Genomic DNA, 16,724 nt, shown 5'->3' on the forward strand with positions numbered 1-16,724 from the left:
ATATTGACATCAGATCCATTGCAAGGGATGTCTGAATTTCAATTTGGAGAAAATCTTGCTTTTAAAACTAGTATTATTTTCAAAAGTAATTCTGGCTCCTTTTCAATAATACTATACATTATGGAACAAAATGTGGTATAAGATAGCCACCATAGGTTTAATCTGGTTGGAGGAAAGAATTAATTGTTGAAATATCCAACACTTGCACATTAGTTCTATACTCAAGGCATTCTAACATAATGGACCCTAAGTCAATATTAAAAGGAGATTGCAACATTCACCCTACCCCTTATTGTGGTATTCTGTGTGATATTAAAGGGATCTCAGAAAAGCTTCTGCAATTTAAAATAGTCAAAATGTTGATTCTTCCCCAAATAGATGTTTCTGAAGATTATAGTCTTAATTTTCCCATTCAATTCGGGAAAAATGTCCTTTTGATTTCATTGACATCGGATGAATTTTATTGTATAAACAGATGGATAAAAATGCCTAAATTGCCAGATTTATTTTAAAAATCTACAACACTGAAAGGAGCAGCAAAATATAATTTAAGGAATATTATTTAAAATTGAAGGAAACTGATTAATTCTTGGGATAAGAATTTGTTATTTAAAATTCTTACAAAGGAAGTTTCTCATTGAGGAACACATAACATGGGAAAGTCAGCAAAAAATATAGAGAGAATTATATAAAGGAACTAAAGAAGGAACACTCATGTCATATCTTGTGACCTTTGACTAATTCAAATACTTATGGTTCAAAAACAATACATCTTGGCTGAGAGACAACTGCCTGCATTAGTGCTTACACAATAATCACACACACACACCCAAAATAACATTATTTAAAGATAGGTATCATGATATCTACATTTTGTGGTATCAAGAAGAAAAAATAATTATTTTCCTGCAGAGTATATTTTATTCAAAATTAAAAATACAAAACTTCTCCTATATGAACTTGCATTAGGTTGAACATACATTGATACTGCCATGTACATTTATGAAATGGCATAAACGTGTGATGAAATTGGAAATTAAATTTATGATTCTTCTTTTGTAATTATTACCTAATAGACTACAATCTCTTTAATCCAGATAATTGGAAGAGGAATGAAAGGTTGGACAGAGATTCTGGAACCAATACTGGCATCCAGCCTTATCTTGCAGAAGCCTTTCAAGAAGGATTACCTGTTGTTTATCTAAATAGAAAATTAATGTAGTGATACCACACAGTTCCAGAAGAATATGCCAAAGTTAGGCGAGACAAGTATCATGGCAGGAAAACATGACACAGCAGGGCCCTAATTTCCCCTTTGTCAAGCTGTTGACCAGATTTCCAAAATGTCTATCCGAATGAGCAGAGGGTCTATAGTTTATAGGGTCTATAGTGAGGGAACACTGCCACGATGACTCAACATGATGACCCTAGACAGTAGGACAAGGGGCAACTGGGGAAAGTGCCACTTTCCATGCACCCACCTCTGAATCCTCCTGAAATCAGCATTTTAGTCCCATCTGGTCTTTAAAAGAGCTATGAGAGGTAGAAATTCAGAAGAGAAGCCAGATAAAAAGCTGCAAATTTCCCTGTACCCAAGTGACTCTCCAATCCAAAGCTTTCAGATTTCAGATATAGAACATAGATTCTGGAACACCAGTAGTTAATTTGGATATAGTTATTGGAGTGGTAAGCTGTACGAGATGCCATCTATTTAATTTTCACCTATATGTCACTTAGCATTTTCCACTAACAATTCCTCTTTTTAGACAAGAGCTCATACAAAGGTTTTATTCCCCAGCTCATGCTAAAAGGATAAGAACGCCGATTCATAAACCAGTGATTAAAATAGCACCTGGTTGACAAACATTAACATTTTGACAAATGATAGTTACAGTATTTGAAACACTATAATCACACAGAAAAAAAAAATATTGGCTTAATGCACTAAGAGATAAATTGCCTAAATAAATCATGATAAAAAGAATATATTAAAAAAGAATTTCACAGACTTGGTAACTGACTTCAATTCTGATGCAGTCCTCAATTTGGGCCATTTTTGAACATGTGCAATGTGCTCATAAACAAAAGACTAACCTACTGAAATAACATCCTGTAATTTTATAATTAATAGCACTTAACAGCAATGCGAAAATATCCTGGAACCATCTGAAAGCAGCTAGGTCACTGGGAGCAAGCTCAATCTTCCCTCCTAATTATGGAAGCACGATCTGTGCTTGGCAAGAAGGAATAAAAGGTCTAGCCATGATGGGATCTAAGCATCTAAGCTGGATACTCCGCTAATATGTTTCTACCCAATCAAAGTCGCTATTAATCACCAAGTGTTGATCAGTCAATAACCAAATTGTCCAGTTGCCCAAATGTAACTCATTCCATCTCTCCTCTTTTGGTCATTTTGGGTCGAGGTGGAAGATCTTGAATATAGCAATATAGGATTCCAAAGGACAAGGATCTCTCCAAATCTGAACCGAGCTCCACAGGGCTGCCTCACAGCAGCCTGTACATCTCTAGGCTCCCATCCAGCCTCTAGTGATAAATTAATAATGCCTCCAGTTCTATCCCCCAAGATGCTTTCATTATATCATCCTAAACTAAGAGCAGCATTTTATTTTAGTAAACGCAGAATTTTATAACAAATCTTCCCAACAGAAATTTGAGAAAACATTTTAAAAACGGCATTAGAAACATAAAATTTACTCTACTTATGAGCCAACACTGACCTTCTGTTCCAAAAGCAATGTGTTTGTAGGGATTCCTGCAAAAGCCTTGTAGCTTGACTTGATCTTGTATTGCTAGAATGGGTAACCAGAAAGTAAGAGTGGAAGTGAAAAGGGGAAAGAATATGACATAATTTTAGACTAGTTCTACAAAGTTAAGTGCCAGGTTATCAAATGAAGAAAAGTTATTGCGCTTGAACAACTTGTTTCAGCAGAAAAAATGAGCTCACCGTGTTAATAATTTATTAGAATGAGAAGCAAAGAAATACCATAGTAAAACACCTAGAGGTTATGGGCAGTTATATGTTACCCAGTTTTAGAAGTTAAAAACACCATTTCCTTGTATGGTGTGTGAATGTATTTCAATAAAACTGAATTTAATTAAAAAAAAAAAAAAAACCATTTCCAGAAACATATATAAGTTTCTCATTAGCAGCAGACCCTCATAGGAGTACTCGTCTATAAATGTATGTTTTCTTTCTGCTTGATCCTCAAAGGAAAGCGGTTCTTTTTTTTTTAGTGCCATAATTAACAAATATTATACCAACAAATTTAATTGAATTCTTGATACATAGTCTTGCATCATTCATTAAAACAAAGATCGAAACACATGAAATGTAGGAGGAAGTTTTTTAACAAGCATCAATGTAGTCAATACCTTGAATATAAGTAACCTGAGCAACTTAACTTCATAATGGAAAAACTAGGAGTGCAAGCCTTTGAACTTAAATTCATTTTGTAAAAATCTCCTCATAGTCCCTATACTTCCTAATACAGTGTTGTTAATAAAGGGCACAGAGGCATATCAAATGATAAAACTACCTGAGTTTTAAAGGAAAACCCAAGGTAATATAGTACAATTTTGTGGAGTATTTTGTGGAGGTGGTAAACAAGAGGAAGCTGTAGAGCTCAGGATAAAAGCACAATCAAAAGCCCAATTTTTATATTGCCCTGGGTCACATGATCCTCAATGAGGGTCAAGACTCCCATCATTTCAAAGCTCACATCTCAAACAACTTTGCCAGGGGCCCAGTGGGGAAACTGCCACAAAGCTCCAGGCTCTCTGAGTGCCCTGGAAAGCAGACCAAAGTGTCTGCAGAAAAAACAGGGTAATCAAATAAAACAAAACCTTGAGTTTCATGGATGTAATTGAAGGAATCTTCATTAAACAGATGTGAGGAAGTTACGAGACTGGCACATTCATTTTTCTTAGGAAGACGTTTAAGCAGAGAGAAAGTAAAGTGCAAGACCAGGAGGAAGGAAGCCAGTATGCATGTAGAAGCAGAACTCATTCCCTCTTTTGACTTTTTTCCTTTTCTCTCCACCTATTGTGTAGATATAATGAAAAGGAAGTAGCACCCTGAGGCCTAGATGCCAGCAGGTGACACAGAAAGCCACCTTAGCCAGATAATCTGGACTTCAGCACACTCAGTCAACCTCACTCATACACTCACAAACATGCACACACACACTCATACATAAACATACACTAAGCAAAACATACACAAGATACGTCTCAGAACCTGCATGCATTTGTTCCAAGGAATGAACCTCAATTTTTACTTATCTTCCACATTCTTCCCCAAAATCCCCAACAACTAGCTCTTTCTACCCTTAAGAATTAGGTGTGGCCTTCTACCATCTCTCAACTCTCAACTCATTTCCATCTTCTACATGAGGGACAGTGGCTGGAGGATGACTGAGCCCTAAATTTCTATATTGAACCTTCACTCCTATGGTCTCCAGACAACATCCTTTTTGGATGAGAATTGAGAATGAAATTCCAGTTCTTCTTGGGGAATAGGAGTTGATATTTATTACTAGACAAATTACATATATTATCTCATTTACTTTTACAAAAGTCCTATAACCAAAGAGCCGTATAATTATTTAATTGAAGAGCCATTAGAAAAAAGAAACATGGTAAGGTTAAATGACTTTTCTAAGATTCCACAGTCCATAAAGATTAGAAATGGGGTTGGAACTCAGACCAGCCTAGAGTTAATATCCATACTCTATATAAGATGATATTTTCTCTCTCAGGACATCTAAACATATCTATAATGCAGAATACAGTATACCATTAATATTCTATGATGGCTTTAATATACCTAATTGTAATAACAGTTGCAATAATAGTAACAATAGTTAGTCATTACTATAGACCAGGTACCATTCTAAAAACTTTATGTGTATTATCTCATTTAATTATCACAACAAGCCTATTAGGTTGATACTATATAACACAACTTTTATTATATTATTTCATAATACCAATACTAAACTGAGGTAAAGAGACATTAATTAATTTATCCAAGGTCACTGAGCTAATAAGTCATAACTGTAATCTGGATACAGGCCGTGTAGCTCAACACTGTGCATTTATCATCATATTTTCTTGCTTCTCAGTTCAGGATGCATATTATTTATAATGTTTGTTCCCTTGTCCTCAAGAATCTAGTTGGGGAGGACTATAAAGAGAAATTTCTTGTTATTGGAAAATAATGTCTTAGAATTATAGAATAGAAGTGATATTGGAAGCCATCTGGTTCACCCCCCTCATCCAAGACATAAATCCCTTTGTTCCTCTGTTCAATCAACACAAAAATATTTGCCTACATCCCAAGGCAGCACATTCTGGTCTAATTGTTGGAATTGGTATACAACTCTCCCTTATATTGAGTCAAAATATGTCTCCTGCTAACCTCCTTTGGTCCCATCTCCCTCTTTGGAACCATGGTGCATGCCAAGAGCTTTCTTCTATATGGCAGTTGTCCTGTCTTCTCTCACTCCCTCCTTATTGATCTGCAACTGAAGAATTCCACTGTCCTCATCACTCTTCTTTGTCAATATCCCTTTAAATTTTGAAAGGAGTACAATCTTCCAGATGTAAGTTTAACAAAAAGTAAAATATGTTCATCTCCTCAATGATATTGACACTAACCTCAATTAATGCAATGATGAGAATATAGGATTGTCTCCTTGGTTGGTTTATGTGGAGAGTTTAAAATATATGAGAATGAGGCAGGAGTCATTTTATATTGCTGAATCACACTATCACCTAAAATTTCTAATCACTTTATCCTTTCTTTTTTAACACTTGTTGATATTAAACTCTATCCTGTACTTACACTTTTTTTTTCCTGGACACCAAAGTAGCACTTTTATCTATCCAATTGCTTCTCATTAGGTTTGTTTGCCATTGTAGACCATAAAGATAAGGATTTTTGTATAATTTCATGATTTACTTTGTTAGACATGACATTTTTATCTTCATTCAAGTCATTTACCAAGGATAAAACTATTGCCAGTGGGTTCTTCTGTAAATATATCAATGTATCCTTAAATATATTTGTATATGACATTTCAACTAATTGATTCAAACAAATATTTGTTGAGTACCATTACCATGCACTGCTTCAGGTACTGGAGATTCAGTGGTAAACAAAACATATAAAACTTCTACTCTCTAGAGCTTATATCCTAATGAAGGGACACAAAGTATAAACAAACAAATAAATAAGCAAAATAAATGTCATGTGGAGATAAGTACTATGCAGAAAATTGAAATAAGATGATGGGATAGAAAGTACCCTTGGGAATGCTGTGGATTGGATGCTCAGGGAAGAGTTGTGAATTTACAGAAATATGTCACATCTCTCTCATATTTTTCCTTCTTGTTCCCAATATCATGAAAGCTATCACAAAAATTAGAACACAAAAGGCATCCAATAAATGCCTGTTGTTTGAAGAAAATGTCTTACTTCCAGTTATAACATTTTGGAAACATTCACAATCTAAGAATACAGGCCACAATTTTCAGAATTTACCTTCTACATTTTGGTGAAAATTGGAAATATAGTTCTCTCCATTTTTTCTTGTAACACAGTTATTTCCATCATTTACAATATTTTTGCAATAGAAATAGAAATTTTGTGTTTTGAGATAAAATTTTTCTAGACCAGGAGATACCAGCTTATTTAGAGCAACTAGATAGTCTTTCTAGTTCCTTACCTACCTTAGGCTTTAAGCTCCTCCAAAACATATGACTCCTTTCCTTTTCAGTCTGAAAATCACTCTCATTGACATAAAAAATACCTTTTGGGTCCACCATCTTTCCTATGGGTTCCCTTAACAATATACACTTCAAGTAATGGGGTTCTTTATTCTAATTTGGAACATATTTCTTCTTCTGTGCTGCAGGGCTTCCAGACACTGAACAAAATTTGTTAATTTCCCAAATTTGTTAATTTCCCTCTTTGGTTTAAAATTATAAATCCTTCTAGTCAGGGAATTTTTCACTAACTTGAATAACAGCCTTCAGAAAACATGTCCCATCACCATCCTAGTCCCAGCTTATTACTGATGTCTAAAGTTCCACACAGTCTCCACTAATTAAGACCCATGAGGTCTCAAAGTAAACTATGTTAGTTGCCTTGACAAGGGCATTTAGACTTATGGCTACACTTTAAGTGTAGGTGAATGGAGACCTTAGACCTCATAAACAATAGGAAGAGAGAAATCTGGGGAAGAGCCTACATTCCAAGAAAGCAAATTCATATCCAATTGTTAGAATTGGTACACAATCTCTCCCCATTCAAAACCCTCCAGTGGCTTCCTGTCTTACTCAAAGTAAACGTCGAAGACTTTAGAGTGGCCTGCAGGACCCTACGGGATCAGGCTCCCAGGTACATCTCCCTCTGACAACCTCAACTTCCACGGTCAACTTCTCCTGACAGAAGCACCCATAAGCATTACTGAGAGCATCACCCAGCCATATGCCTCCTGCTCCTCAGTGACCATGCCTGCACTGCCTGAGTCAGAATCTCTCTGATAACAGCCCTGAGATGAAGCCCGACCCAAACTCAGATCCAATTCACAGAAGGAGATTATACAAGACACCACCTTTTCATCTGAATCACCAGCAGAGCCCAGATAATCTCTATAATGGCCCTGATAATTGAAGGACTAGGGATAGAACTGTCAAAAACTGGCTGTAGACCATGGTTTGGCAATGCAGATGAGAGAGGTAGCTAATGAGAAAAATTCCCTGAACAACTCTCTTTATAGGACCCCTCTCCAAGACTGACTTTTTATTTAATCACTTTATTTATCAAATAAAAAAACATTTCCAAACAAAACAAAGCAAAGCAATGGGAAAAAACAAATATCCTGAAATAACTTCATGACTTTTTGTTTGTTTCTGGCACCCTAAATTGATGGTATTTATTTCATCGTATTACAATTTTTTACCATCCCTATTTGCCTGGAAGTTACTTTAGAGGAGAGATGTTATATTACCTCTCCTTTATTCCAATACCTAATGCCAAACTGGCAAAGAATAGATGTTCAGCAAATGTTTTTTGACTTCAAGTATTTAACTGAAGATTACAATAAGATGCAGAGGACAAGAAAAAAGACAGATTTTAGTTCCTCATCCATCGTCAAGTCCCAGACAAACCTGGCTTAGAGACCTCTTTCTCTCCTCAAAGCATTCCCTGAAGGACATTTCCAACATTAAGTTTCTGAAGTCATCTGTTGCCTCATGATGTGAACTTCCAAGAGTTGAACTCATGACCTTTGATCTCTGTTTCCCTTGTAAAGTTTCCTTGAGTTAACAGCACAGCCCCACCCCTAATTAAAATGCAGATATTCCTGTGAAGGGTAAGAGACAGTTTTGTCAGTCATTGACACCTGAGTGGATAGAAGCAAAGGGTATGGGAAATAGAACTGGTAGGTCCAGATATGGAAGTGACATAGGAGTGAGGACAATCCTGGGGCGTCTGAAAAAGCCAAAGCGGCCTCAAGAACCTTTTGGAGGGGTGGAATAAAAGATAGTGGATAAAAAGAAGAAGAAAAAAAGAACAAGAAAACAAGTCTAGTTTCACCTGTTTTATAATTTTGCATATGGCTGACCATAATGATCTCTGAATGTGTGTTACTCTATCTTTAAAATATATTCAGAACGCACTACTTCTCTCCACCTGCACTGCTCTGTCCTGCCTAGAGCCACCATCCTCACTTGCCTAGTCTCCTTGTTTCCATTCTTTACAGTCTGTTCTCAACACAGCAGCCAGATAGATATGTCACTATATTCAAAACACTACAATGGCTTCCTGTCTTACTCAAAGTAAAAATCAAAGACTTAATTTGGCTTACCAGACCACAACCTCAATTTCTTTCACTCCCTCCATCAAGGCCACCCTGCCCCCATCTGTTCTTTGTACTTGCCAAATACTCTCTGGCCTCAGGGCTTTTTTGTGATTGCCCCCTTTTAAGGAGCATCATCTCCTTGGATGTCACCTTCTCAAAGAAACCTACCCTGGCTATTCTATTTCAAATTGCAATGCCATCCCTTCCCCACACCCTTTACCTTCCTTTACTTAGAATATAAGAATTCTTTGCATCATATTTTTTGAATGTTTTATTCACTAAAATATCCCCACATCTTTGAATGGGTACTCAATATATATTTGTTGAATAAGTGAATGATTTTTTTGAACCCAGACAGATTATTTTAGCTCATGGAGACATATTCCATATTGCTTATTTCCCAGATTACATGTAGCCCTCTAGAAATAGAGAAAAAGTCCATGTACTGACTGTTGCCACCAAGTTTCCAGAATGATGTATTTAGAAATGTTTTGACACCTAAAAGGAATGAGGGTTTTATAAGTAAAATGCCAGCAAAAAGGCTCATGAAACATCAAAAGGTCCCAAATGAATCTCTAAACAAGCTGTGTCCAAATAGCTTTTAGGGCCATTGGAGGCCCTCATATTTAGAAGAGATCTTCAGACCATCTTCAGTGAGTGACAGATTGTATGAGGCTTTGATGTCATGGTAACCTCAAATTCCCATATGGAACACCATGATAACTCACTAGGAGAAAAAAAATTAAACTATTTTATAAATGAAGTCAAAATCGGAAATTTTTAGTTGTATATATTTCTATAATAAAAAGTTAAAAATACATATACATTTGTAACCTAAATAGAGCCCTATGGGTGGTCTTTATGATATCCACTCTTTCCTAAGGGAAGGAAAGTTCTCAACATGGATTTTGATCAAAATAGCCCAGGCAACATTCAAGGAGATGCCTCTCCTGTCTAAGACCATGATTATAATGCAAAATAGTATTTAAAATGTACCCCAAATAAAATATGATATCAATTATATCATGCTAGCACAAACAGATTCAGAACCTTTAAGATTCTATCTACGAAAAAGAAACATCAAACATGCTTTATATCAGGATCTAGCTCAGAATATTCTGTTCTATTTTATTTTAATATCAAAGGACAGTAGGGCCCAGACTTTGAACTGATATCCTTCAAACATTCATGTTTTAATTTGATGGCCATCTGTGTTCTAAGACCTATTTTCTTTCAGGATCTGGGACTGAGTGAAGCCAATCTAAATCTGAAGCTCTGTGACTTCAAAGAGAACCCTGTGCTCGGATTAGCACCACAGTGGAAGGAGTAAGACAAGAAACAGCCCATAAAAGCCTATAAATTCTTTGATATCACAAAGCTTTTTTCTCTTTCCTTCTATAATTCTATCAAATAATCTTAGCAATTAAACAAAACTAGTCCAATGTCAAGAGGCTAGGGTAAGATTTACTTATCCCAGGATCAATTTTAGTGGATTTTTTAAACTCAAGTCACAATTCCTGCAAATAATAGTTTGTAATAAAAAAAAAATGTAGGTTGAATTTTACCTGGAGAGATAATAGCAAAAAAACAAGAGAAAACAAAAATGACAAAGAGCAGCATGTCTCAGATAGTATTTTTGCAGAAGTTATCATTAATTATTACATTTTTCCCATGCAATTTTACCCATGATAAGGAATATTATCTCTTTTGTTCCAAGGAATAGATTAATATTTTTTATGGCAGGCAAAATATAATCATTTTTATTATTTTCATGTTCATCTATTTTATCATATATTTCTGTAAGGCTGAATTTTCTTCACTTGGTATTAAAGAAAATAAAACAGAAAAGAAGCAAATGCTGAAAACTCGTAAATGTTATGAGCAGTAAGAAAGCAGGGAAGAAACAGGTCTTCAAAAATAGGCTTTTAGGAGAGGCGGGGCAAGATGGCAGACTGGTGAGCTGTATGTTTTAGTTACTCCTCCAGGAAAGTAGGTAAAAAGCCAGGAACTGCGTGGACTGGACACCACAGAGCAATCTGTCTTTGGGCATACTTCATACAACACTCATGAAAACGTGGAACTGCTGAGATCAGCGAAATCTGTAAGTTTTTGCGGCCAGGGGACCCGCGCCCCTCCCTGCCAGGCTCAGTCCCGGGGGAGGAGGGGCTGTCAGCTCCAGGAAGGAGAAGGGAGAATTGCAGTGGCTGCTCTTATCGGAAACTCATTCTACTGATTCAAACTCCAACCATAGATAGACTGAGGCCAGACACCAGAGACTCTGAGAGCAGCCAGCCCAGCAGAGAGGAGACGGGCATAGAAGGAAAACAACACGAGAAGCTCCAAAGTAAAAGCAGAGGATTTTTGGAGTTCTGGTGAACACAGAAAGGGGAAGGGCGGAGATCAGGCCTTGAGGCGCATATGCAAATCCCGAAGCAAGGCTGATCTCTCTGCCCTGGGCACCTTTCCTTAATGGCCCTGGTTGCTTTGTCTATTAGCATTTCAATAACCCATTAGATCTCTGAGGAGGGCCGTTTTTTTTTTTTTTTTTTTTAAATCCTTTTTGCTTTTTCTAAAACAATTACTCTAAGAAGCTCAATACAGAAAGCTTCAAAGAATTGAAATTTGGACACGTCAAGTCAAGAGCAGAACTAAGAGAGCTCTGAGACAAAAGGCAATAATCCAGTGGCTGAGAAAATTCACTAAACAACACAACTTCCCAAGAAAAGGGGGGTGTCCGCTCACAGCCACCATCCTGGTGGACAGGAAACACTCCTGCCCATCGCCAGCCCCATAGCCCAGAGCTGCCCCAGACAACCCAGTGTGACGGAAGTGCTTCAAATAACAGGCACACACCACAAAACTGGGCGTGGACATTAGCCTTCCCTGCAACCTCAGCTGAATGTCCCAGAGCTGGGAAGGGGGAGCAGTGTGAATTAACAGAGCCCCATTCAGCCATCATTTGAGCAGACTGGGAGCCTCCCAACACAGCCCAGCAGCCCAGAACTGCCCTGGGGGGACGGCACTCACCTGTGACATAGCACAGTCATCCCTCAACAGAGGACCCGGGGTGCACAGCCTGGAAGAGGGGCCCACTTGCAAGTCTCAGGAGCCATACGCCAATACCAAAGACTTGTGGGTCAGTGGCAGAGACAAACTGTGGCAGGACTGAACTGAAGGATTAGACTATTGCAGTAGCTTTAAAACTCTAGGATCATCAGGGAGATTTGATTCTTAGGGCCACCCCCCCCTCCCCGACTGCCCAGAAACACGCCCCACATACAGGGCAGGCAACACCAACTACACACGCAAGCTTGGGACACCAATTGGGCCCCACAAGACTCACTCCCCCACTCACCAAAAAGGCTAAGCAGGGGAGATCTGGCTTGTGGAGAACAGGTGGCTCGTGGACGCCACCTGCTGGTTAGTTAGAGAAAGTGTACTCCACGAAGCTGTAGATCTGATAAATTAGAGATAAGGACTTCAACTGGTCTACAAACCCTAAAAGAACCCTATCAAGGTCAGCAAATGCCACGAGGCCAAAAACAACAGAAAATTATAAAGCATATGAAAAAACCAGACGATATGGTTAACCCAAGCCCAAGCACCCAAATCAAAAGACCAGAAGAGACACACCTAGAGCAGCTACTCAAAGAACTAAAGATGAACAATGAGACCCTAGTACGGGATATGAAGGAAATCAAGAAGACCCTAGAAGAGCATAAAGAAGACATTGCAAGACTAAATAAAAAAATGGATGATCTTATGGAAATTAAAGAAACTGTTGACCAAATTAAAAAGATTCTGGACACTCATAGTACAAGACTAGAGGAAGTTGAACAACGAATCAGTGACCTGGAAGATGACAGAATGGAAAATGAAAGCATAAAAGAAAGAATGGGGAAAAAAATTGAAAAACTCGAAATGGACCTCAGGGATATGATAGATAATATGAAACGTCCGAATATAAGACTCATTGGTGTCCCAGAAGGGGAAGAAAAGGGTAAAGGTCTAGGAAGAGTATTCAAAGAAATTGTTGGGGAAAACTTCCCAAATCTTCTAAACAACATAAATACACAAATCATAAATGCTCAGTGAACTCCAAATAGAATAAATCCAAAAAAAACCCACTCCGAGACATATACTGATCACACTGTCAAACATAGAAGAGAAGGAGCAAGTTCTGAAAGCAGCAAGAGAAAAGCAATTCACCACATACAAAGGAAACAGCATAAGACTAAGTAGTGACTACTCAGCAGCCACCATGGAGGCGAGAAGGCAGTGGCACGATATATTTAAAATTCTGAGAGAGAGGAATTTCCAGCCAAGAATACTTTATCCAGCAAAGCTCTCCTTCAAATTTGAGGGAGAGCTTAAATTTTTCACAGACAAAGAAATGCTGAGAGAATTTGCTAACAAGAGACCTGCCCTACTGGAGATACTAAAGGGAGCCCTACAGACAGAGAAACAAAGACAGGACAGAGAGACTTGGAGAAAGGTTCAGTACTAAAGAGATTCGGTATGGGTACAATAAAGGATATTAATAGAGAGAGGGAAAAATATGGCAAACATAATCCAAAGGATAAGATGGCCGATTCAAGAAATGCCTTCACGGTTTTAACGTTGAATGTAAATGGATTAAACTCCTCAATTAAAAGATATAGATTCGCAGAATGGATCAAAAAAAATGAACCATCAATATGTTGCATACAAGAGACTCATCTTAGACACAGGGACACAAAGAAATTGAAAGTGAAAGGATGGAAAAAAATATTTCATGCAAGCTACAGCCAAAAGAAAGCAGGTGTAGCAATATTAATCTCAGATAAAATAGACTTCAAATGCAGGGATGTTTTGAGAGACAAAGAAGGCCACTACATACTAATAAAAGGGGCAATTCAGCAAGAAGAAATAACAATCGTAAATGTCTATGCACCCAATCAAGGTGCCACAAAATACATGAGAGAAACATTGGCAAAACTAAAGGAAGCAATTGATGTTTCCACAATAATTGTGGGAGACTTCAACACATCACTCTCTCCTATAGATAGATCAACCAGACAGAAGACCAATAAGGAAATTGAAAACCTAAACAATCTGATAAATGAATTAGATTTAACAGACATCTACAGGACATTACATCCCAAATCACCAGGATACACATACTTTTCTAGTGCTCACGGAACTTTCTCCAGAATAGATCATATGCTGGGACATAAAACAAGCCTCAATAAATTTAAAAAGATTGAAATTATTCAAAGCACATTCTCTGACCACAATGGAATACAATTAGAAGTCAATAACCATCAGAGACTTAGAAAATTCACAAATACCTGGAGGTTAAACAACACACTCCTAAACAATCAGTGGGTTAAAGAAGAAATAGCAAGAGAAATTGCTAAATATATAGAGACGAATGAAAATGAGAACACAACATACCAAAACCTATGGGATGCAGCAAAAGCAGTGCTAAGGGGGAAATTTATAGCACTAAACGCATATATTAAAAAGGAAGAAAGAGCCAAAATCAAAGAACTAATGGATCAACTGAAGAAGCTAGAAAATGAACAGCAAACCAATCCTAAACCAAGTACAAGAAAAGAAATAACAAGGATTAAAGCAGAAATAAATGACATAGAGAACAAAAAAACAATAGAAAGGATAAATATCACCAAAAGTTGGTTCTTTGAGAAGATCAACAAGATTGACAAGCCCCTAGCTAGACTGACAAAATCAAAAAGAGAGAAGACCCATATAAACAAAATAATGAATGAAAAAGGTGACATAACTGCAGATCCTGAAGAAATTAAAAAAATTATAAGAGGATATTATGAACAACTGTATGGCAACAAACTGGATAATGTAGAAGAAATGGACAATTTCCTGGAAACATATGAACAACCTAGACTGACCAGAGAAGAAATAGAAGACCTCAACCAACCCATCACAAGCAAAGAGATCCAATCAGTCATCAAAAATCTTCCCACAAATAAATGCCCAGGGCCAGATGGCTTCACAGGGGAATTCTACCAAACTTTCCAGAAAGAACTGACACCAATCTTACTCAAACTCTTTCAAAACATTGAAAAAAATGGAACACTACCTAACTCATTTTATGAAGCTAACATCAATCTAATACCAAAACCAGGCAAAGATGCTACAAAAAAGGAAAACTACCGGCCAATCTCCCTAATGAATATAGATGCAAAAATCCTCAACAAAATACTTGCAAATCGAATCCAAAGACACATTAAAAAAATCATACACCATGACCAAGTGGGGGTCATTCCAGGCATGCAAGGATGGTTCAACATAAGAAAAACAATCAATGTATTACAACACATTAAAAACTCGAAAGGGAAAAATCAATTGATCATCTCAATAGATGCTGAAAAAGCATTTGACAAAATCCAACATCCGTTTTTGATAAAAACACTTCAAAAGGTAGGAATTGAAGGAAACTTCCTCAACATGATAAAGAGCATATATGAAAAACCCACAGCCAGCATAGTACTCAATGGTGAGAGACTGAAAGCCTTCCCTCTAAGATCAGGAACAAGACAAGGATGCCCGCTGTCACCACTGTTATTCAACATTGTGCTGGAAGTGCTAGCCAGGGCAATCCGGCAAGACAAAGAAATAAAAGGCATCCAAATTGGAAAAGAAGAAGTAAAACTGTCATTGTTTGCAGATGATATGATCTTATATCTAGAAAACCCTGAGAAATCAACGATACACCTACTAGAGCTAATAAACAAATTTAGCAAAGTAGCGGGATACAAGATTAATGCACATAAGTCAGTAATGTTTCTATATGCTAGAAATGAACAAACTGAAGAGACACTCAAGAAAAAGATACCATTTTCAATAGCAACTAAAAAAATCAAGTACCTAGGAATAAACTTAACCAAAGATGTAAAAGACCTATACAAAGAAAACTACATAACTCTACTAAAAGAAATAGAAGGGGACCTTAAAAGATGGAAAAATATTCCATGTTCATGGATAGGAAGGCTAAATGTCATTAAGATGTCAATTCTACCCAAACTCATCTACAGATTCAATGCAATCCCAATCAAAATTCCAACAACCTACTTTGCAGACTTGGAAAAGCTAGTTATCAAATTTATTTGGAAAGGGAAGATGCCTCGAATTGCTAAAGACACTCTAAAAAAGAAAAACGAAGTGGGAGGACTTACACTCCCTGACTTTGAAGCTTATTATAAAGCCACAGTTGCCAAAACAGCATGGTACTGGCACAAAGATAGACATATAGATCAATGGAATCGAATTGAGAATTCAGAGATAGACCCTCAGATCTATGGCCGACTGATCTTTGATAAGGCCCCCAAAGTCACCGAACTGAGCCATAATGGTCTTTTCAACAAATGGGGCTGGGAGAGTTGGATATCCATATCCAAAAGAATGAAAGAGGACCCCTACCTCACCCCCTACACAAAAATTAACTCAAAATGGACCAAAGATCTCAATATAAAAGAAAGTACCATAAAACTCCTAGAAGATAATGTAGGAAAACATCTTCAAGACCTTGTATTAGGAGGCCACTTCCTAGACTTTACACCCAAAGCACAAGCAACAAAAGAGAAAATAGATAAATGGGAACTCCTCAAGCTTAGAAGTTTCTGCACCTCAAAGGAATTTCTCAAAAAGGTAAAGAGGCAGCCAACTCAATGGGAAAAAATTTTTGGAAACCATGTATCTGACAAAAGACTGATATCTTGCATATACAAAGAAATCCTACAACTCAATGACAATAGTACAGACAGCCCAATTATAAAATGGGCAAAAGATATGAAAAGACAGTTCTCTGAAGAGGAA

General features: G+C 37.2%; 1 protein-coding gene across 1 annotated transcript in view; it reads right to left on the bottom strand.

The window, feature by feature from the left end:
• LOC119539691 (muscular LMNA interacting protein) overlaps window positions 1–16,724 on the bottom strand; it is a 159,160-nt gene that overhangs the window by 116,609 nt on the left and 25,827 nt on the right. The window contains exon 5 of the mRNA XM_037843397.1: window positions 2,739–2,810. Coding sequence (XP_037699325.1) covers window positions 2,739–2,810 — 72 coding nt within the window. The remainder of the gene's footprint in view (window positions 1–2,738; window positions 2,811–16,724) is intronic.

This window comes from Choloepus didactylus, chromosome 7 (assembly GCF_015220235.1).
Source record: "Choloepus didactylus isolate mChoDid1 chromosome 7, mChoDid1.pri, whole genome shotgun sequence".
Classification (NCBI taxonomy): Eukaryota; Metazoa; Chordata; class Mammalia; order Pilosa; family Megalonychidae; genus Choloepus; species Choloepus didactylus.